Below are 21,318 nucleotides of genomic sequence, written 5' to 3'. Positions count from 1 at the left end.
CGCAGGGACACACACCCCGTGTGTGTGCCCTGTGCTCGCACACTCCGGGACGACGACGAATTGGCTGCCCTGAAAATTATGGGCCAGGCTGAGATGCAAACTTCAGGTGGTTGAGAAAAACATTACCTAAAGGGAGGACTGTCTGTGTGGTGCTTTGCTGCCTGCTGACAGATGAAAGGACAAGTGAGGCATTGCATTGGCAATAAATAACTACATTTGTGACAGGTCTGTCTGAGCTGCTGGTCCTCAGCCTTGCCTCGTCTTTAGAGGGCTTGACGTGTGTCCAGATTCAGCTGGGTCTTTGTCCCAGGCACAGACCTCGCGCTGGTCCTGGGGGTCCCCAGAGCCACCCGCCTCCCTCCCTCCCCCCCCCAAAAAGCTCCCTCTGGAGTCCCTCCAGTAAGGCATTTGTGCTGTCTGCGCCTCCGCAGGTGCTGGGAGCCTGCTGGAGCAGAGGCTGGGCTGGCAGCCAAGGAGCCAAGCCCATCAGCTGGCCTGGATCGCTCCCTTCTCGCCTCTCCAGTCAAGCCCAGCTCCTTGCAGACATAGGAAAGGGAACGAAGGGCCCCCCGTGGCAGGTATTTCTCCTGTGATGAAGGGATGGCAGTGTTAGAGGTCCTCAGCTGAGAGGGTGCTTTGGTTGTATAGCAAATTTCTGGTGAAAACATAGTTTTTTTGGGGGAAAAGTGAGGCCAGATCCCCTCTGTCACCTCTGCTGGCGTGCACAAAGTCACTGTGGTCCAAGGTTTGCTGGCACCCCGCAGCCTCGGTGTCAAACCCAGGGCTCAGAAGGTGCCGATGGAAGGAGCAAATCGAGACCCCAGCAAAACTCCTGCCTCCTGTCGGCAAGGTGGGAGCCGTGACTTTTCCCATGTGAAGTCTTGTGGTGGGCTGTGGCAGCCCGCAGCAGGTTGCCAGGTCCTTTTTCTGGGCAGGAGGGTTATTTCGTGGTGGGGCAGTGATGGGTGGTAGCATCAGGCTACCAGAGCATCGTCAGCGAGGTGCTTCAGTCCCGGGGCATCCTGTGGCTGGGCTGAGGACTCGGTGAGTTGCACTGAGCTGTGCAGTTCATGGCTCTGAGAGGACTTCAAGGCACAGACTGTGGCAGGTGCCACTAGAGGGCTCAGAAAGGACATCAAGTGTGTTGTAGAAAACTTGTACATGCACACACCATCTCAGCTACTCCTTACTGCCCAGAGTTTGCTGCTTGTCTCCCTGCAACGTGCAGCAGAAGAGAGCCAAAACAGCTGGGGCTCAGGAGGAGAGCCATTTGGTGACAACGTGTGAGCAGAGAAGAAAGCAGGAGAGGATGCTTCCTGGGAAGCTCCTCTTGATAAGGGACAGCTCTGAGCAGCAGCTCAGCATGGCAAGATTAGACAAAATAGGGACAAATGAGACAAAATGCCTTTAGAGTTGGGCACCACAAGGTGCTTACACAACGTGACCTTTTGATGGAGCCTTCCCTTGCTGGGCATAGGTCTAGTCTAAGAAGAACCAAAATTCTGGTACTTGGTGTTGGTTTGCCTGTTCTCCACCGGCGTTGTTGTCCTGTGGGTGCTGTTATTGCTCCTGCAGAGCTAATGACAGCAATTGAGGCTCCAATAACTCAAAAGAGTGATTTACTCAATTGATCAAAGTCTGACCTTGATTAGACTAATTATCAGCTCTAACCAAGCGGGAGGCCAGCCCAGGTGGGACGTAGGCATGATGGTGTGGGTGTGGTGACCTTCCCAACTGTAATGACACTCCGCACAATGAAGGCAGTACAGGGACCCACTTCTTTTACCGGCTGCTAATCACATTGTTTACTGGATTCTGAACATCTGCCAGAATTATTTCCAGCTGTTTCAACTTCCTACTGGGGTGGGAAGGATGTTATTAAAATTGCTCCCATCACAAGCAGTGCCTTTGGCTGCCTGCTGTGACTCTTTCAGTGTGCTCTCTCCCACTGAGAGCTGCTGATCCCCCACCTAGCTGGACAGGACAGGCCCACTGAGCAGGTTTCCAGCATTTCCTGGGTTTCCTTGGGTTTTGTGGAAGTCCTGCTGGGCACAGTGTGGGGTCACAGCTTGGACCGGGCTCACTTTGGCTGCTGGCCCTGGGGAGCTGCTGGAAGCCAGCCCCAAGAGCTCAGACTCCTGGGGGGCTGCAACTCCTGGGGCCATTATCTTTTTCCTTTATTTGTGTCATGGGTGCCTTTTACATTGATGTTTGCCTGCTGAGGAGCAGCTGTACACAGGAAGAAGTTGGGGTTTTTCATGGCACTTGGCACATTTAACCTAGAGTTCAATCCAGTTTCCTCCTCAAGCTCATTTTTCCATTTATTTATTTATTTATTTTAATTAATATTCTGCAGCTCGTCTCTATTTCTCCTGAAACCCTTTGGAGATTTCATCTCTGCATGGCTCCAGCACAGCACACCCCAGCTCCAGGGCATCAGAGCAGCCCTGCGCTACCTCCTCACAAGTGCAGCTGCATAAAATAAAGCAAGGAAAGCAACAAACCTCTGCCTCATCCACTCACTACAGTTAGTAACAGCAGTAGAAAAATTACTTCATTATTTTCACACATTGTGTTAAATTGGTACTTTCACATTCTTGTAGGGGAAGTAAGAGATTAAGAGATATTATAATTATGATTAGTATTTTCAGAATAGATCATTTAATATTATAGGTGGTTAAAATTAAGTTATAGACTTGTTTACCTTCCTGTTACCCTGCAATAATTAGCCATTAGTCACTTGTTAACGGGTCTGCAAGGCGAAGTGATGCTGCATGTGTACCAGAAGAATACCTGCTGGTCCAGACCTGAGGCTGAAAGGGAGCCCTAGCGCTGCCCACCTTGTGCAAAGCAGATCCTGCAGGTGAGAGGAGGCAGGGAAGGACATGGAGAGGCTCCATCCTGCAGGGCTTTGGCTTTCTTGGAGCTGAGCACCCGCTCTGAAGCCCCAGGGAGGGATGATGCTCCCAGAGCCCTTGGCCTGGCTGATGCTGTCCTCGTGAGCTTGAGTGTTGGTTCCAGCCTCCTACAGGCTGGTCCCCTGGTGTCTTGGTCTCCACCCAATCCCATTTTCTGGCCTTCTTCAGCCCAAAAGGCAACCACCCATGTGCTAGCAGAGATGTGGGGCTGTCCCCAAGCTGCTGTGGTCCCCAGGTTACTTCTGTGCATCTGCACCACAGAACAGCTCCTGGTGCTGTTGGGCTCCATCACCTCCCACCCTGGTTCTGCACTATGGAACTGGTGTGTTTCCACAAGGCACTTCTGTTTACTGAGGCAAATGAGTGTTTTTCCCCCCCAAAAATATTCCCAGCCTGCAGGACCTGTTGACAGCCTCTGTCAGTCTCAAAGCCATTCCACCTCTGGGGGCACCCAGACCTCCCAACTTTCCTCTCCAGGAAGCTTCGTGGTGTTGGTGTGCTGGGCTGGCAATTTGCCTGGCTCCTCACATGCCCTGATGTGGGGCCCTTTTGCTTCTCTTCCTCCTCTTCCTCCCTTCCAGCCTCTTCATGGCTGTCGTTAGTGCTGACGATGGAAGGTGGGGGAAAACGAAAGTCTGTGGGACAAGAAGCATTTTTATAGGTGTGCCTATGTGACCCCAGTCCCATTTCCTGGGTGTCTGAGGGCTCTACTTACACAGGTATTTAGGCAATCAGTGCTCGAGATCTGCAATTTCAATCCCGTGTATGCGCGTCTATCTCTTCCATCTGCACTGCTATTAAGTTTAAGTACTGTATTTATTAATGGACTACTGTACCATACTGCTGTGTGTCCAGTGGCTGCCAATTTCCTTGCAGTGCTCATCGAACATGGCTTGTAAAGGGCATTGGTTTGTGTCCCTGGGTGACCAGAAGAAGATCTTGCACATTTTTCTTCCTTGGCCTATCTTAGCCATTTAAGCTTTCTATTTTGGGTGGATTAAATGGTCCTTTGCAAGAGTAGATCCATTTCCTTGAGCACGAGAAGCAGACTAGGCAGTAAATTGGACATCTTTTGGATACTATTTTAATTTGCTTCAACCCCCTACCCAAAGAACCGGGGGACTCACGTGGCCCCTGAAGGGCCTCACGCCCCGACAGACTCGGCATCATCCACCCCCAAGGGAAGGACGTGTTGGGTCTGTGGTCCTTGTGGTCTATGCGTGTTGGGACCTCTCCTGCTGTTTCTTTTTGGTCCACGTGTGCCTTGCTGTTTCCTGTGAAGTGTCAGAGCTACTCGGAGGCGTCTGAGAGTGATGCCAACTGGCTGCGGGGCAGCAGGAGGCATCTCCTTCCTCCGCAGGATGCACGAGCATCTCTGAGCCCAGACGCATCACTGCTTCTGCAGCCAGCTCAGCAGGTCCAGGCGTGGCTGGGGCCACTGTGCCAAGGTTGATTCGTGCCAAGGCTGGTTTGTGTTGAGGCTGAGCTGTGCCAAGGCTGAGCCGTTTCGAGGCCATGCAGTGCTGGGGCTGGGCCATACCAGTGCTGGTCCCAGCAGCAGCCCAGTTTACACGGCACGCGGGGCAGGATGGCTGCTCCTCCTGCAGGTTTTGTGGGATGCTGGTGCCTCGGAGAGCAGTGCAGAGCTTCTGCATGCTTCAGCAGCCACGTGGTTTGCTTTGTGTGGGGAACTGGTGTGTTAGTTTAGGGCACTGGTTTTGTGTGGGCACTGGTTTTTGTGCAGCACTTCCTTGTGAGGTGCCTGCAGTGGCCTGGTGCAGCTGGAAGCAAATCTGGCATTGTGCTAATCCCCTACTGAGCCTAATGATGCTCCAAGGTTTCAGCCCACCCACTTGTAAGTACCTCAGCTCTCCCTGCAAACCTCCCATTCAGGGGGTTCTGAGTCTCTTCCCAAGGGACCCAGGGTGAGGTCTGTGAAGCCCTGGCCACGTAACCTATGTACCTGGGGGGCTCGGTCCAGCACCCTTGGGAGGAGGCGCATCCTCTCGAGGTGCAGCCCAGCGCATTCAAAAGCTGTGCGAGGGACCAGGGAGAGGAGCTTGTCCCATGGAAATTGTTCGACCCGTGCTTCTGGGGACTCCGGATTGGATTTTGTTCACTTTTATGAGATATTAGTCAAAGCTGGAGGCTTTCAGTGGTGTGAGCAGCAGGACACTGCCTGCTTTGTGTAGCACATACTTTGGGTGATGGCACGAAGCAAGGTGGGTCGACCCCAGCCCAAGTCGCTATGAGGGCAATACCAAGACCTCACGTCTCATAAAATGAAATGCCCAAAGCGGTGGGGAAATTCAAGAGAGGACAAACCATGGTAATGCATATGGATAACTGTGCGAGTTGTAATTAATGATGGAGGGCAGGCTAATGAGATAAGGAAATCTCGTCTGAGCAAAGCTCATGAGTCAAGCAGGATTTGGATAGTTTCACAATTCCTCCATTGGTGTGTGGTGTTTACTCCGTCCCCTATTCAAGCACCCATTAATTGCTGCCTGATGAACCAATCCAATAACAATATTAACAGACCTGCTAATTACCACGGAATGGAGGCTAACTCCCCCAGATCATATAAAGGAGAACTTCTGTCACCCCAGCAGAGGAGCTGAGGATCCTTCACTCGTTTCTGCTCCCGTTTTGCACCATCCCCACCTGCTTGCTCATCTTGCCCTAACACTCCGAAAGCAGCGCGATGAGCCACCAGTTCTCCAGATTTGGGGACGGGTACTTCAGCTCTTCTTCTGCTCACTGTGGCACACTGGGGAGTGGGAGGAGCGCGGCTGCCATGAGCCATTGGGAAGGCGACAGAGAGGAGAGATGCGGTGGTTACGGGTATGGGTACGGCAGCAGGAGTCTCCACAGCCTCGGAGGGTTTAGGAATGTTTATCCCGGTGGAGGCTATGGAGGAGAAGGAGGATATGGCAGGTGCCTGGGGTTCGGTGGTGGGAGATATTTTGATAGGGGCTTTGGAAGAAGAGGGTGTTTTGTGGGAGATTTTCACAGTGGTGGTAGCGTGTACGGAGGAGGACCAGGCGGCGGGGCACGTGGTGGATATCTTGGCCTTGCCTTTAGCGAGCAAGGGGCTGGACAGGACTTTGGACATGCTGGCATCAGCAGAGGCATCGAGGAAGTCCGCGTCAACACCAGCCTGCTGAGGCCGATACAAGTACAAGTTGACCCTGAGTTCCAGAGGATGCGGTCAGATGAGAAAGAACAGATTAAGACTCTCAACAACAAATTCGCATCATTCATCGATAAGGTGAGTCCCTGCTCTTTTTGGACTTCTTATCCAGGAGGGGGGAACAGCAGGGGTGCTTCAGTGCCCACGAGACATGGGGACACACCTGATTCAGGCATCTGATCCCCTTTTACATTACATCCTCTGCCCCAAAATTCCCCTGGATTCCCTTACGCTGGTGTGAAGTTGTTAATAGCTTGCTATAAATGCTTCTGCATGAATCACATTTAGCCCTGGGATAAGTATCTCTGAGTCGTCTTTTGTGGCAAGACAATAACAAACTGCCAGGATGTCACTGACATCGTAACTCATTTCCCTTTAGAGGAAAAGGTTATGTACATGGCTAGTTGTGTCCTGGGGCTCCAGAATTGTTTGTGCTAGCAAGAGGAACGGGTGGTAGACTTGGACATCCTTGGTATGTTCTGTTTCTTTTTCCCAAGCAAAGCAAAAGTCACATTTCTACCGACCATGAAGCAGAGAGTAACTCCTTTGCTTGGAGCCCTGAGCCTCTTCCCAGTGGCCGGTGGCCCCCACGTTGTTCTTTACCTTTCTTTGCGTTATGCCCAACGCCTCCACCTCTACGTGCAGTCTTATCTTCCCAGCCATTCCTACTCACAGGCACGGGATCAAAACATCCAGAAAAACACTTCCACCCACATGGACCTGGCATGTGCCTCTGTTTGGGTGTTCACGTGAGTCTCTGTACGGGGTGGAAGCTGGTGTTATTTGTCCCACGTGAAGACATAAGGGCTTCTTGTATCACCTTACAGAAACTCGTTGGTTACACCCAGCTATTTTAAGCAAGCTTATTGCTGAAAAAATAGGAGCACCTTTGACTTTTTTTTTTTTTTTTTTGGAACGTTCTGGATGTCAGCTCCCAGCTTACAACCTTTTTTGCTGTCCCTTTAGTTTTCCAAAAATGCCAGCTCTGCACAGTGTAGGTCTTTCTGATACCCTTCTCTAAGGCGAGAGGTATTTATGGAGTGGTCCTGTGTGGTCTGTGAAGGGGTTGTTTCTTCTTGCCTATGTGCTGCTGCCATACTCCTCTGCTTTGCCTTCCAGGTTCAATGTCTTGAGCGGCAGAACCAGGCCCTGATGACCAAGTGGGAACTTCTGCAGCAGCAGAGCTCCCACCCGGAGGAGAGCAGGAACATCGCCACATTCTTCCAGTCATACATCAGCAACCTGCAGAGGCAGCTGGAGACGCTCCAGAGCCAGAAGGAGCAGCTGGATCCAGAAGCCTATAATATGCTTCAGCTTGTTGAAGATTACAAAAAGAGGTGAATGATCTCAAGACTGGGAAAAGGCAGATTGTAGAGCTGGGATTTTCCAAAGCGGTGATAATTGTGCTCTGGGATGGTATGGCTTAGGTTCTTGCCTTCAAGTGTTTTGTAGTCGCTGTAGCACTGCTCTGCGGCAGGTTCACTGTGGGATGCTGAAGCTGGAAGAGCAGCGTGGATCTGGTGGGGGTAGAACCCAGTGCAGTGACAGGATAAATCTGTGGATTTATCCTTTTGGTCCTCCTTCATGCCCTGCCTCCCCTAGGCAGCGAGCAGCCCTGGATCCCTCACCCCTGCTTCCCTGGCAGGGGTTTGGTAAACCTGGAGGCAGGGGGAGGAGGGACAGAGCTGAGCAGGGGGGCAAGTTGAGAAGAGTCGCTTCTGCTGGCTCAGTGGCACCCAAGAGACATAATGCTTGTCTACATGAAACGAGTTTGAAGTCACGAGGGCATGGTAGATGATGCACAGCATGTTCTGTCTGTTGACGTAGCTTATGCCTGTGCAGAGGGTTTGCCAATGGTTTTGCAGCTGCCAGAAATTAAATGAAGTTAAATAAAAGCTTGACACATTCACTGTTTGGGCCATACCATTTGCTTTCTGAGCCACTTGACTGAAAAATTAAGACAGGCAATGAGCTACATATTTCTTTTCTCTGCTGTGATAGATTTGAGGATGAAATCAACAAGCGCACATCCAAGGAAGAGGAGTTTGTGGAACTTAAAAAGGTGAAGTAATGCGGGACACTGAGTTAACTCAAAGCCTCAGAAATAAAACAGCAACTGGATGGTTGATGAGGTTTGCAACAGTGGAGGTTTTGCTTAACTGAACTCCTCTAACTGGAGTAATATAAAACCAGATCTTCTCACTGCAAGCAAGGAGAGAAATTTTCAAATGAAGCTGAGATTCTCTGACTCCGGGAATGAGGGCTTAATTAAATATTATCAAGTCTTGCAAGAATAGCATTTTGGTGGAGAGTTTGCCATCAAAGACACATAAGAGTCTGTGGTTTTTCTTGCAGGAGCTGGACAGTGCCTACATGGGGAAGATGGAGTTTGAAGTTCGGGTGGAAATACTGAAGCAGGAACTTGAGTTCCTCAGATGCTTGCATGATGCTGTGAGTATGCCTCTGGTTAAAAACTTCCCTTTGGGTCAGGAAGCACACGCATCTTTGGAGGCTTCAGGAAAATTCCCCTTTGTGTTTAGGGTGGTGTTGCAGAGTGGGTCATCCTTGGCCTTACATCTAATAAAATTGTTTATCTGTGGGTGAGGAAGGGGGCAGGTATGTCATGAAGGCTGGAAGAGACACTTGACAATTACAGCTGGTGGTGGATCAATAGGACCTGGGGCGTGCAGGGGAACTCTGGTGGTAACTGTCCCGAGGTCCCGTGTTGTTCCTCCTAACAGGGCCTGAACTGCTCAGTTGGCTGTTGAAATCCCAAATCTTGTTTTCCTCACAGGAGCTGTCCCAGCTGCAAACAGTGGCTGGCAACACCAACATTGTTCTGTCCATGGACAACAACAGGGAGCTGAACATGGATGGCGTCGTTGAGGAGGTCAGGCAGGAGTATGAAGCAATTGCTCAGAAAAGCAAAGCTGAAGTAGATGCCATGTACCGAGGCAGGGTGAGTAGGCATCATCTAGGCAGGGAGGCTTGGGGTTCCTTGGCCCAGAAACCAAAAATTCTGTTCTCTTCTTGCTGCACATCAGTACCAGGACCTTCAGAACATGTGGGTAAATCAACGGGAGCAACTAAAGAATAGTTACCAGGAAATCCAGGAACTTACCAGGCAGATCCAAAGACTCCAACCGGAAATTGAAATCGTAAGGAAAAAGGTAAAGCTGATACTTTCCAACAAGACCGAACTATTCAGGTCATTCTTACACGGGGACTAAACGCAGCCTGCCCTGCACTCAGCTCAATGCAGCCTGTCCTTTGGAGGCAAACCTAGAGATGATATTTGCTCTTCAAAATGAAGCAGATTTAGATTTTGGGTGTCTACACCGGGTTGTAATTTGAGTTGATTAACCTAATCAGGTGTTGTATTGTTTGAGCTCTGTCACTGAGGCGGGAGAGCTGGAAAATCCCTGTTCTGTTGGAGGGCTACAGATGCATTCTCTCTGTGCCCTCTGCAGAACGCTGAACATGAAGAAGCCATTAAGGATGCTGAGCAGCGTGGGAGCTCTGCTGTCAGAGACGGCCAGAGAAAGCTTCAGGAGCTGGAGAACGCCCTGCAGCAGGCCAGAGATAACCTGGCTCAAATTCTTCATGATTATCAGGAGCTCCTGAATGTGAAATTGGCCCTAGATATTGAAATTGCCATGTACAGGTCACTGCTCGAGGAGGAGGAGACCAGGTAGGTACAGGCTGTTCCCCCTGGCTGCGAGCAGCCGTGCTGTGCACTCTGTCCCATCCTCTCACCCATCACTTAGGAGAACTGCTGCCTTTAAGGGATGAGATTTTTCAGCCTGTTGATAGAGCCTAGGCTTACTTTTGTATTTATTGGCTGCATCGTCTCAGTGCTGCTTTTCATCCACAGGATACAAGAAGGCGCACCAGCCACGATCTGTAAGTATCTTGAGGTTTTGCTTTGCTTTCTTAAGGGCACTGTTACAATTCTGCTGTCAGCAGCACCAGAACAACCCCATGTGCTTCTACATTACTTTCCTAGGGAAACGAAGTAAATGGTACTCCCTTCTGAGAGGGTGTGTACATGCCTGTACATACACAGTTATATGCTAATGTATGTGTCAATCTTGATCTACTAAATTTTGAACTTAACAGTTAAATTGAACCAAATCTCTAGGAAACAGGAAATATATCACTTAGAATGTCCATACGGTCAGAACTAAAATGTCAGAACTAAATGAAAAAAAAGTCTTCAAATCTATGAAAGTAGGAGCTAAAGGAAAGACTGACCAGTGCTTTCCTTCCTAAAAGAAAAGACTGCACTGTATGTTCACTCGCAGTGTAAGACAAATCATGTAAAACATAAGCTGGTCAAGCCATAAGACCCAGAACCAGATCAGGCAAAATTTCATTACTATAATGATAAATTAAGAACCTTGCTGACAATACAAACTGATACCATTATGAATACTAGAGAAGCTATGGTGACAGCCATTATATATATATATGAATTTTGCTTATAATACTTACAGCCAAAAAATGAGGTGGATATGTTTTCATTCCTTGCAGGTATTGTTAAACACACTGTGAGTTCTGCTGGTGGCTTTGGAAGAGACTCCGGTGATGTGAAAACAGGGAAGGGAGGGATGAACTCTGGTGGTAGAAAAAACTCTGGAAGGAAAGGTTCGATGTCAGAAAAGGGAGGAGTGGGTGCAAGCTCAGAACCTGGGGGTGTGAGTTATGGCAGTGGAGGATCCATCTGTGGAGAAGGAGGAAGCTCTGGAGGAGGTGGGTCAAAGTATGGGAGTTCTGGAAGTGCAGGTCAAGGAGGATCGAGCTATGGAAGTGGAGGGTCCATCTGCAAAGGAGGAGGTTCTGGATCTGGAGGAAGCTCTGGAGGTGGTGGGTCCAAGTATGGGAGCTCTGGAAGCTCAGGTCATAGTGGATCGAGCTATGGCAGTGGAGGGTCCATCTGTGGAGGAGGAGGAGGAGGTTCTGGAGGAGGTGGGTCCAAGTACGGGAGTTCTGGAAGTGCAGGTCAAGGAGGATCGAGCTATGGAAGTGGAGGGCCCATCTGCAAAGGAGGAGGTTCTGGATCTGGAGGAAGCTCTGGAGGTGGTGGGTCCAAGTATGGGAGCTCTGGAAGCTCAGGTCATAGTGGATCGAGCTATGGCAGTGGAGGGTCCATCTGTGGAGGAGGAGGAGGTTCTGGAGGAGGTGGGTCCAAGTACGGGAGTTCTGGAAGTGCAGGTCAAGGAGGATCGAGCTATGGAAGTGGAGGGCCCATCTGCAAAGGAGGAGGTTCTGGATCTGGAGTAGGGAGAAGCTCCGGAGGCGGTGGAACCAAGTACGGAAGCTCTGGGAGCTCAGGACATGGTGGATCAAGCTACGGCAGTGGCGGCTCCATCTGTGGAGGAGGAGGTTCTGCCTCTGGAGGAAGCTCTGGAGGTGGTGGGTCCAAGTATGGGAGCTCTGGAAGTTCAAGTCATAGTGGATCGAGCTATGGCAGTGGCGGCTCCATCTGTGGAGGAGGAGGAGGAGGCTCTGGAGGAGGCTCTGGAGGAGGCTCTAGCTCTGGAGGCAGCTGTGGTGGTAGAAGGGGGTCCATATCGGGTGAAGGTGGAAGCTCAGGTCATGGTGGATCGAGCTATGGAAGTGGAGGCTCCATCTGTGGAGGAGGAAGCTCTAGCTCTGGAGGCAGCTCTGGTGGTAGAAGAGGGTCGATTTCTGGAGGCTCTGGGAGCTCAGGTCATGGTGGATCAAGCTATGGAAGTGGAGGCTCCATCTGTGGAGGAGGAGGAGGCTCTGGAGGAGGCTCTAGCTCTGGAGGGAGCTGTGGCAGGAGAGGGTCCATTTCTGGAGGCTCTGGAAGCTCAGGTCATGGTGGATCGAGCTATGGAAGTGGAGGGTCCATCTGTGGAGGAGGAGGAGGCTCTGGAGGCAGCTCTGGTGGGAGAAGAGGGTCCATATCGGGTGAAGGTGGAAGCTCAGGTCATGGTGGATCGAGCTATGGCAGTGGAGGGTCCATTTGTGGAGGAGGAGGAGGAAGCTCTAGCTCTGGAGGCAGCTCTGGGTCCATCTGTGGAGGAGGAGGAGGCTCTGGAGGCAGCTCTGGTGGGAGAAGAGGGTCGATTTCTGGAGGCTCTGGAAGCTCAGGTCATGGCGGATCGAGCTACGGCAGTGGAGGGTCCATCTGTGGAGGAGGAGGAGGCTCTGGAGGAGGCTCTAGCTCGGGAGGGAGCTGTGGCAGGAGAGGGTCGATTTCTGGAGGCTCTGGGAGCTCAGGTCATGGTGGATCAAGCTATGGAAGTGGAGGCTCCATCTGTGGAGGAGGAGGAGGCTCTGGAGGAGGATCTAGCTCTGGAGGCAGCTGTGGCAGGAGAGGGTCCATTTCTGGAGGCTCTGGAAGCTCAGGTCATGGTGGATCGAGCTATGGCAGGGGAGGGTCCATCTGTGGAGGAGGAGGAGGCTCTGGAGGCAGCTCTGGTGGGAGAAGAGGGTCCATATCGGGTGAAGGTGGAAGCTCAGGTCATGGTGGATCGAGCTATGGAAGTGGAGGGTCCATCTGTGGAGGAGGAGGAGGAAGCTCTAGCTCTGGAGGCAGCTCTGGGTCCATCTGTGGAGGAGGAGGAGGCTCTGGAGGCAGCTCTGGTGGGAGAAGAGGGTCGATTTCTGGAGGCTCTGGAAGCTCAGGTCATGGCGGATCGAGCTACGGCAGTGGAGGGTCCATCTGTGGAGGAGGAGGAGGCTCTAGCTCTGGAGGGAGCTGTGGCAGGAGAGGGTCCATTTCTGGAGGCTCTGGGAGCTCAGGTCATGGTGGATCGAGCTACGGCAGTGGAGGGTCCATCTGTGGAGGAGGAGGAGGCTCTGGCTCTGGCATAGGAGGAAGTTATGGAGGTGGTGGGTCCATTTCTGGAGGCTCTGGAAGCTCAGGGCATGGTGGATCAAGCTATGGAAGTGGAGGGTCCATCTGTGGAGGAGGAGGAGGCTCTGGAGGCAGCTCTGGTGGGAGAAGAGGGTCGATTTCTGGAGGCTCTGGAAGCTCAGGTCATGGTGAACCAAGCTATGGAAGTGGAGGCTCCATCTGTGGAGGAGGAGGAGGCTCTAGCTCTGGAGGCAGCTGTGGCAGGAGAGGGTCGATTTCTGGAGGCTCTGGAAGCTCAGGTCATGGCGGATCGAGCTATGGCAGTGGAGGGTCCATCTGTGCAGGCGGAGGAGGCTCTGGAGGAGGCTCTAGCTCTGGAGGGAGCTGTGACAGGAGAGGGTCCATTTCTGGAGGCTCTGGGAGCTCAGGTCATGGTGGATCTAGCTACGGCAGTGGAGGGTCCATCTGTGGAGGAGGAGGAGGCTCTGGCTCTGGCATAGGAGGAAGTTATGGAGGTGGTGGGTCCATTTCTGGAGGCTCTGGAAGCTCAGGGCATGGTGGATCAAGCTATGGAAGTGGAGGCTCCATCTGTGGAGGAGGAGGAGGCTATGGAGGCAGCTCTGGTGGCAGGAGAGGTTCGATTTCTGGAGGCTCTGGAAGCTCAGGTCATGGTGGATCGAGCTATGGCAGTGGAGGGTCCATCTGTGGAGGAGGAGGAGGCTCTGGAGGAGGCTCTAGCTCTGGAGGGAGCTGTGGCAGGAGAGGGTCCATTTCTGGAGGCTCTGGAAGCTCAGGTCATGGCGGATCGAGCTACGGCAGTGGAGGGTCAATCTGTGGAGGAGGAGGAGGAGGAGGAGGCTCTGGAGGCAGCTCTGGTGGTAGAAGAGGGTCCATATCGGGTGAAGGTGGAAGCTCAGGTCATGGTGGATCAAGCTACGGCAGTGGAGGGTCCATCTGTGGAGGTGGAGGAGGCGGCTCAGGTTCTGGAGGAAGTTATGGAGGCAGTGGGTCTATTTCTGGAGGCTCTGGAAGCTCAGGACATGGTGGGTCGAGCTATGGCAGTGGCGGCTCCATCTGTGGAGGAGGAGGAGGCTCTGGAGGCAGCTCTGGTGGGAGAAGAGGGTCGATTTCTGGAGGCTCTGGGAGCTCAGGTCATGGTGGATCGAGCTACGGCAGTGGAGGGTCCATCTGTGGAGGAGGAGGAGGAGGAGGAGTCAGCTCTGGTGGTAGAAGGGGGTCCATATCGGGTGAAGGTGGAAGCTCAGGTCATGGGGGATCGAGCTATGGAAGTGGCGGCTCCATCTGTGGAGGAGGAGGAGGCTCTGGAGGAGGATCTAGCTCTGGAGGCAGCTGTGGCAGGAGAGGGTCCATTTCTGGAGGCTCTGGGAGCTCAGGTCATGGTGGATCGAGCTACGGCAGTGGAGGGTCCATCTGTGGAGGAGGAGGAGGAGGAGGAGGAGGAGGCAGCTCTGGTGGTAGAAGGGGGTCCATATCGGGTGAAGGTGGAAGCTCAGGTCATGGCGGATCGAGCTATGGAAGTGGAGGGTCCATCTGTGGAGGAGGAGGAGGCTCTGGAGGCAGCTCTGGTGGGAGAAGAGGGTCGATTTCTGGAGGCTCTGGAAGCTCAGGTCATGGCGGATCGAGCTATGGCAGTGGAGGGTCCATCTGTGGAGGCGGAGGAGGCTATGGAGGAGGCTCTAGCTCTGGAGGGAGCTGTGGCAGGAGAGGGTCCATTTCTGGAGGCTCTGGAAGCTCAGGTCATGGTGGATCGAGCTACGGCAGTGGAGGGTCCATCTGTGGAGGAGGAGGAGGAGGAGGAGGAGGCTCTGGAGGCAGCTCTGGAAGTAGAAGAGGGTCCATATCGGGTGAAGGTGGAAGCTCAGGTCATGGTGGATCAAGCTATGGAAGTGGAGGGTCCATCTGTGGAGGAGGAGGAGGCTCTGGCTCTGGCATAGGAGGAAGTTATGGAGGTGGTGGGTCCATTTCTGGAGGCTCTGGAAGCTCAGGGCATGGTGGATCAAGCTATGGAAGTGGAGGCTCCATCTGTGGAGGAGGAGGAGGCTCTGGAGGAAGCTCTAGCTCTGGAGGCAGCTGTGGCAGGAGAGGGTCCATTTCTGGAGGCTCTGGAAGCTCAGGTCATGGCGGATCGAGCTACGGCAGTGGAGGGTCAATCTGTGGAGGAGGAGGAGGAGGAGGAGGCTCTGGAGGCAGCTCTGGTAGTAGAAGAGGGTCCATATCGGGTGAAGGTGTAAGCTCGGGTCATGGTGGATCAAGCTACGGCAGTGGAGGGTCCATCTGTGGAGGTGGAGGAGGCGGCTCAGGTTCTGGAGGAAGTTATGGAGGCAGTGGGTCTATTTCTGGAGGCTCTGGAAGCTCAGGACATGGTGGGTCGAGCTATGGCAGTGGCGGCTCCATCTGTGGAGGAGGAGGAGGCTCTGGAGGCAGCTCTGGTGGCAGGAGAGGGTCGATTTCTGGAGGCTCTGGAAGCTCAGGTCATGGTGGATCGAGCTATGGAAGTGGAGGCTCCATCTGTGGAGGAGGAGGAGGCTCTGGAGGAGGCTCTAGCTCTGGAGGCAGCTGTGGCAGGAGAGGGTCCATTTCTGGAGGCTCTGGAAGCTCAGGTCATGGTGGATCGAGCTACGGCAGTGGAGGGTCCATCTGTGGAGGAGGAGGAGGAGGAGGAGGAGGCTCTGGAGGCAACTCTGGAAGTAGAAGAGGGTCCATATCGGGTGAAGGTGGAAGCTCAGGTCATGGTGGATCAAGCTATGGCAGTGGAGGGTCCATCTGTGGAGGAGGAGGAGGCTCTGGAGGTAGCTCTGGTGGGAGAAGAGGGTCGATTTCTGGAGGCTCTGGGAGCTCAGGTCATGGTGGATCTAGCTACGGCAGTGGAGGGTCCATCTGTGGAGGAGGAGGAGGCTCTGGCTCTGGCATAGGAGGAAGTTATGGAGGTGGTGGGTCCATTTCTGGAGGCTCTGGAAGCTCAGGGCATGGTGGATCAAGCTATGGAAGTGGAGGCTCCATCTGTGGAGGAGGAGGAGGCTATGGAGGAGGCTCTAGCTCTGGAGGCAGCTGTGGCAGGAGAGGGTCCATTTCTGGAGGCTCTGGAAGCTCAGGTCATGGCGGATCCAGCTACGGCAGTGGAGGGTCAATCTGTGGAGGAGGAGGAGGAGGAGGAGGCTCTGGAGGCAGCTCTGGTGGTAGAAGAGGGTCCATATCGGGTGAAGGTGGAAGCTCAGGTCATGGTGGATCAAGCTACAGCAGTGGAGGGTCCATCTGTGGAGGAGGAGGAGGCGGCTCAGGTTCTGGAGGAAGTTATGGAGGCGGTGGGTCCATTTCTGGAGGCTCTGGGAGCTCAGGACATGGTGGGTCGAGCTATGGCAGTGGCGGCTCCATCTGTGGAGGAGGAGGAGGCTCTGGAGGAGGATCTAGCTCTGGAGGCAGCTGTGGCAGGAGAGGGTCCATTTCTGGAGGCTCTGGGAGCTCAGGTCATGGTGGATCGAGCTACGGCAGTGGAGGGTCCATCTGTGGAGGAGGAGGAGGAGGAGGAGGAGGAGGCAGCTCTGGTGGTAGAAGGGGGTCCATATCAGGTGAAGGTGGAAGCTCAGGTCATGGGGGATCGAGCTATGGAAGTGGAGGCTCCATCTGTGGAGGAGGAGGAGGCTCTGGAGGAGGATCTAGCTCTGGAGGCAGCTGTGGCAGGAGAGGGTCCATTTCTGGAGGCTCTGGAAGCTCAGGTCATGGTGGATCGAGCTACGGCAGTGGAGGGTCCATCTGTGGAGGAGGAGGAGGAGGAGGAGGCTCTGGAGGCAGCTCTGGAAGTAGAAGAGGGTCCATATCGGGTGAAGGTGGAAGCTCAGGTCAGGGTGGATCAAGCTACGGCAGTGGAGGGTCCATCTGTGGAGGAGGAGGAGGCTCTGGAGGCAGCTCTGGTGGGAGAAGAGGGTCGATTTCTGGAGGCTCTGGAAGCTCAGGTCATGGCGGATCGAGCTATGGCAGTGGAGGGTCCATCTGTGGAGGCGGAGGAGGCTCTGGAGGCTCTAGCTCTGGAAGCAGCTGTGGCAGGAGAGGGTCCATTTCTGGAGGCTCTGGGAGCTCAGGTCATGGTGGATCGAGCTACGGCAGTGGAGGGTCCATCTGTGGAGGAGGAGGAGGAGGAGGAGGAGGAGGCAGCTCTGGTGGTAGAAGGGGGTCCATATCGGGTGAAGGTGGAAGCTCAGGTCATGGCGGATCGAGCTATGGAAGTGGAGGCTCCATCTGTGGAGGAGGAGGAGGCTCTGGAGGAGGATCTAGCTCTGGAGGCAGCTGTGGCAGGAGAGGGTCCATTTCTGGAGGCTCTGGAAGCTCAGGTCATGGTGGATCGAGCTACGGCAGTGGAGGGTCCATCTGTGGAGGAGGAGGAGGAGGAGGAGGAGGCTCTGGAGGCAGCTCTGGAAGTAGAAGAGGGTCCATATCGGGTGAAGGTGGAAGCTCAGGTCATGGTGGATCAAGCTATGGCAGTGGAGGGTCCATCTGTGGAGGAGGAGGAGGCTCTGGAGGTAGCTCTGGTGGGAGAAGAGGGTCGATTTCTGGAGGCTCTGGAAGCTCAGGTCATGGTGGATCTAGCTACGGCAGTGGAGGGTCCATCTGTGGAGGAGGAGGAGGCTCTGGCTCTGGCATAGGAGGAAGTTATGGAGGTGGTGGGTCCATTTCTGGAGGCTCTGGAAGCTCAGGGCATGGTGGATCAAGCTATGGAAGTGGAGGCTCCATCTGTGGAGGAGGAGGAGGCTATGGAGGAGGCTCTAGCTCTGGAGGCAGCTGTGGCAGGAGAGGGTCCATTTCTGGAGGCTCTGGAAGCTCAAGTCTTGGTGGATCCAGCTACGGCAGTGGAGGGTCAATCTGTGGAGGAGGAGGAGGAGGAGGAGGCTCTGGAGGCAGCTCTGGTGGTAGAAGAGGGTCCATATCGGGTGAAGGTGGAAGCTCAGGTCATGGTGGATCAAGCTACGGCAGTGGAGGGTCCATCTGTGGAGGAGGAGGTGGCGGCTCAGGTTCTGGCGGAAGTTATGGAGGCAGTGGGTCTATTTCTGGAGGCTCTGGAAGCTCAGGACATGGTGGGTCGAGCTATGGCAGTGGCGGCTCCATCTGTGGAGGAGGAGGAGGCTCTGGAGGCAGCTCTGGTGGGAGAAGAGGGTCGATTTCTGGAGGCTCTGGAAGCTCAGGTCATGGTGGATCGAGCTATGGAAGTGGAGGCTCCATCTGTGGAGGAGGAGGAGGCTCTGGAGGCAGCTCTGGTGGTAGAAGGGGGTCCATATCGGGTGAAGGTGGAAGCTCAGTTCATGGTGGATCAAGCTATGGAAGTGGAGGGTCCATCTGTGGAGGAGGCTCTGGCTCTGGCATAGGAGGAAGTTATGGAGGTGGTGGGTCCATTCCTGGAGGCTCTGGAAGCTCAGGTCATGGCGGATCGAGCTACGGCAGTGGAGGGTCCATCTGTGGAGGAGGAGGAGGCTATGGAGGAGGCTCTAGCTCTGGAGGCAACTATGGTAGGAGAGGCTCTATGTCTGGAGGTTGTGGTAGCTCAGGATATGGTTCCTGTACATCTGCTGGTGGGGAAGGTTTTCATTGTGAGGTGTCCACCTCTGGGGATTCCTTCAGTTCTGTCCATGAAGGGTATAGCTCTAGTGCTCTGGGGTCAAGGTCTGGGGACCTTTCTCATTCTGGCCGAATTGGGTCTGGCTTTGGACATAGGAGCAGCTTCGGGGAGGAGGAATATCAGTGATGCATTTCAGGTTGTGGAGGACTTGAATGGTTTGGTCCTGAGGATGGGGCTGGGAATTGGACTGATGGAGGGTGGCCTGCTCGCGGGGGGGGAGATGCTTTTCTGCCTGGGGATGTAGTCAGGGACCCAGCCTTCTTCCAGAGAACCCTACCACAGTAACATCTGCATGCAAAAATCTGCAAGGGCATTGCCTTTGTTTTGGAGGCCCAGCCCCCTGTCACCGCTCATCTGCCCACGTCACCTGCAACCCTGGGCGCTCTTCTGCCTGCACCGAGTGCTGTAACCTGCTCACCACGGGCTCACCTCTGTTTTACGTCTGTATTGTGATGTTTGCTATTGTTTCCGTAGACTTTCTTTGTATTGCTCTGAGCCCTTCCACTGAGGCCGTTTGGGACCTTTTTCTTTGGGAACTAAAAGCTTGAAACCCTCCTCGGTGTGTGTGTGTTTGTGTTGGTCTATTCGGGGCACACCCTGACGTGCACGAGAGGTGCAAACCTGGGGGTACAAACCCGTAGGAAATCTCACCTTCTGGCACGGCTGAGGACCTCGTTGTCCCCATGCCTTCTAAATATTGCCCTCTACAGGTGCCAGCCAGCTCCTGCTAGCGGGGAGCGTTGGACGGGGCGCAGGAGCACCACCACGGCCGGGCGGGGATGCTCAGGGCGCGCTCGATGCCACCACCTGGTGGGAGAAAGGAGCTGGGCCAGAGCTGTGCAGAGATGGCCCTCGGGCACCATCCTGGGCGGTGGAGCTTGGGGCTGCAGCCCTCTGCCGTGCAGAGGTGGCAGGAACAAAACGTTCATTCCCTTGCTTTACTTTGGCAAAAAGCTGTGACGTTGGGCACGGCACCATTGTAGCACCATGAGAATTATGGGCCTCCTGTTCTCGCTGCTGGGCCTCTTTCCAAAATTCCTGGCGGTTAGAGGATTGACAAGCTGTGATTGCCCTGGTCGCTGTTCCCCTTGCTGCTTCCTCAGTGCTCACAAACACATACGGCCACCTCTGTTCAGGGGCACACGGAGTGCCACCAACCAGAAGGAAGTGGGCAGATCTGGTGGGTTTTAAGCCCAGAGTGCCCCCATGAGCAGATGGTGTGCACACGTGCTGCCTCTGGTGGCATCCCTTGTCCTCTGGGGAGCTGGGGCCATCGGGGACACCAGGACTGTGGGGAGGTGGGGGAGGTGGTGGTGTCAGGGGTGAGGCTGGTCCGGACAGAGGAACTTTTTGCTACATCTGGGAGCACACAAAAACCTGAGTTTGTGAGTTTTGCTCATCAAAGCATGTGCAGGAGAAGAAAACTTTCCAAAGCAGGAGCTGTAACCCTGTAGGCTCCAAACACATCGAGGGAGCAGGACCCAGTGCTCACCCTGCCTCCCTGGAAGGCTCAGCCTCTCTTCACTGGGTGGAGTGGGTGAGCTCGCCACCTGCATGGTGCGGGAGGACACGGGTGTCCCAATGCCCACCCCTGGGTGCAGCAATGGTCTTCAGTGGGAGGCCGGGGAGGGCCGGGCTGGAAGCACAAAATGGGTGCAGAGCAGCCGGTGCAGCTCCGGGCCAAGTGTCCTCCTCGTGGGCTCCGATCCTGCTCTTCCAGCTGGGGCTGCCACGGACTCTGCCTGCATTTAAGCGGGCGGTGAGGCACCCAGGGCTTCAATCACTGTTGCTCCTCGGAGTGTGGGTGTAATTGATAGTGCTGTCAAGAACCTGCAATTAAGCCGGTTGTCTTTCCAGCTACTGCATACCATCGATTGTTTCCCTTGCTGGGCTAAGGGCAAACTGTTCCAGCGCAGAGCATTTGCAAATAATGAGGTACGAGAAAACCTTGGGCACCAGCCGCTCCAGGAGCCGGAATACCAGCAAGGTTTCTGGTAACCCGTTTTGCTTTTCATCAGCCTTCTTGCGAAAGGTGGTGAAAAAGCCCTCCCATGAAATGAGGAAGTGAGAAAAATAATTTACAAAATCCCTGCAAAGCCCAGAGAAGAAATGAGCAATTGAAATGCTTTTTTTTTTTTTTTTTTTTTTTCCTTCTCCAATTGAAGCATATAAACATTTAATTGACAAAAAAAAAAAAAAAAAAAGCCAACTAAAGCCAACTAAAAGTTACGGATTAAGATGGCATAATAGCAGGGGAAAACCTTTCATTTCAAGCCCTCTGAAATGAAACCATTTGCCTTTCTGTTTTGAAAGAGGCTTTGGAAAGAAGCCACCAGGACAGAGATGTAATCCTGGCCCCACCTCTGAGGCATTGTGAGGCTCTCAGCAAATATATTAAACGTATCAGCCTTTTCTTCCCCAGCTGTCAAGCAACTCTAATAAATCATTTTTATTTGCCTTGAGGTATCCCGAGAGTTTTAATTACAAGCTCAGGTATAAAGGATAGTAAAAGAGAGCAGCCATACAGCGGCCCTATTAATAAGGTACATGTTTTTACCTGGTACTGGTTGCTGGTGCATTCATAGTCTTCCCACCAGGGCTAAGCCTGCTGCTGTTCCCAATTAAATGGTTAACGAGCATCCAGGTAACAGCTTTGTGGCTAAGTCTCCTATCTAGGGTATTTGTCATCTTCAAGAAAGTCTCATTTTTTTGGTGTCTTTTATAAAATCTGGGCTAAAAACTTAATGAGATG

The 21,318-nt window shown here is 53.6% G+C and overlaps 1 protein-coding gene across 1 annotated transcript; it reads left to right on the top strand.

The window, feature by feature from the left end:
- The first annotated feature begins 3,528 nt into the window (after nt 1-3,528).
- Nucleotides 3,529-9,833, top strand: LOC137845837 (keratin, type II cytoskeletal 1-like). Its single transcript, XM_068663317.1, is given in 9 exon segments — nt 3,529-3,535; nt 5,541-5,602; nt 5,605-6,189; nt 7,231-7,448; nt 8,113-8,173; nt 8,467-8,562; nt 8,906-9,070; nt 9,156-9,281; nt 9,582-9,833. Coding segments are annotated over 9 exon segments (1,545 nt in total). The 3' UTR covers nt 9,807-9,833.
- The last annotated feature ends 11,485 nt before the right edge of the window (nt 9,834-21,318 follow it).

This window comes from Anas acuta, chromosome 29 (genome assembly GCF_963932015.1).
Source record: "Anas acuta chromosome 29, bAnaAcu1.1, whole genome shotgun sequence".
NCBI classification, from domain to species: domain Eukaryota; kingdom Metazoa; phylum Chordata; class Aves; order Anseriformes; family Anatidae; genus Anas; species Anas acuta.
The sequence above is the reverse complement of the archived record's forward strand: the minus strand, read 5'-3'. Positions and strand labels throughout refer to the sequence as shown.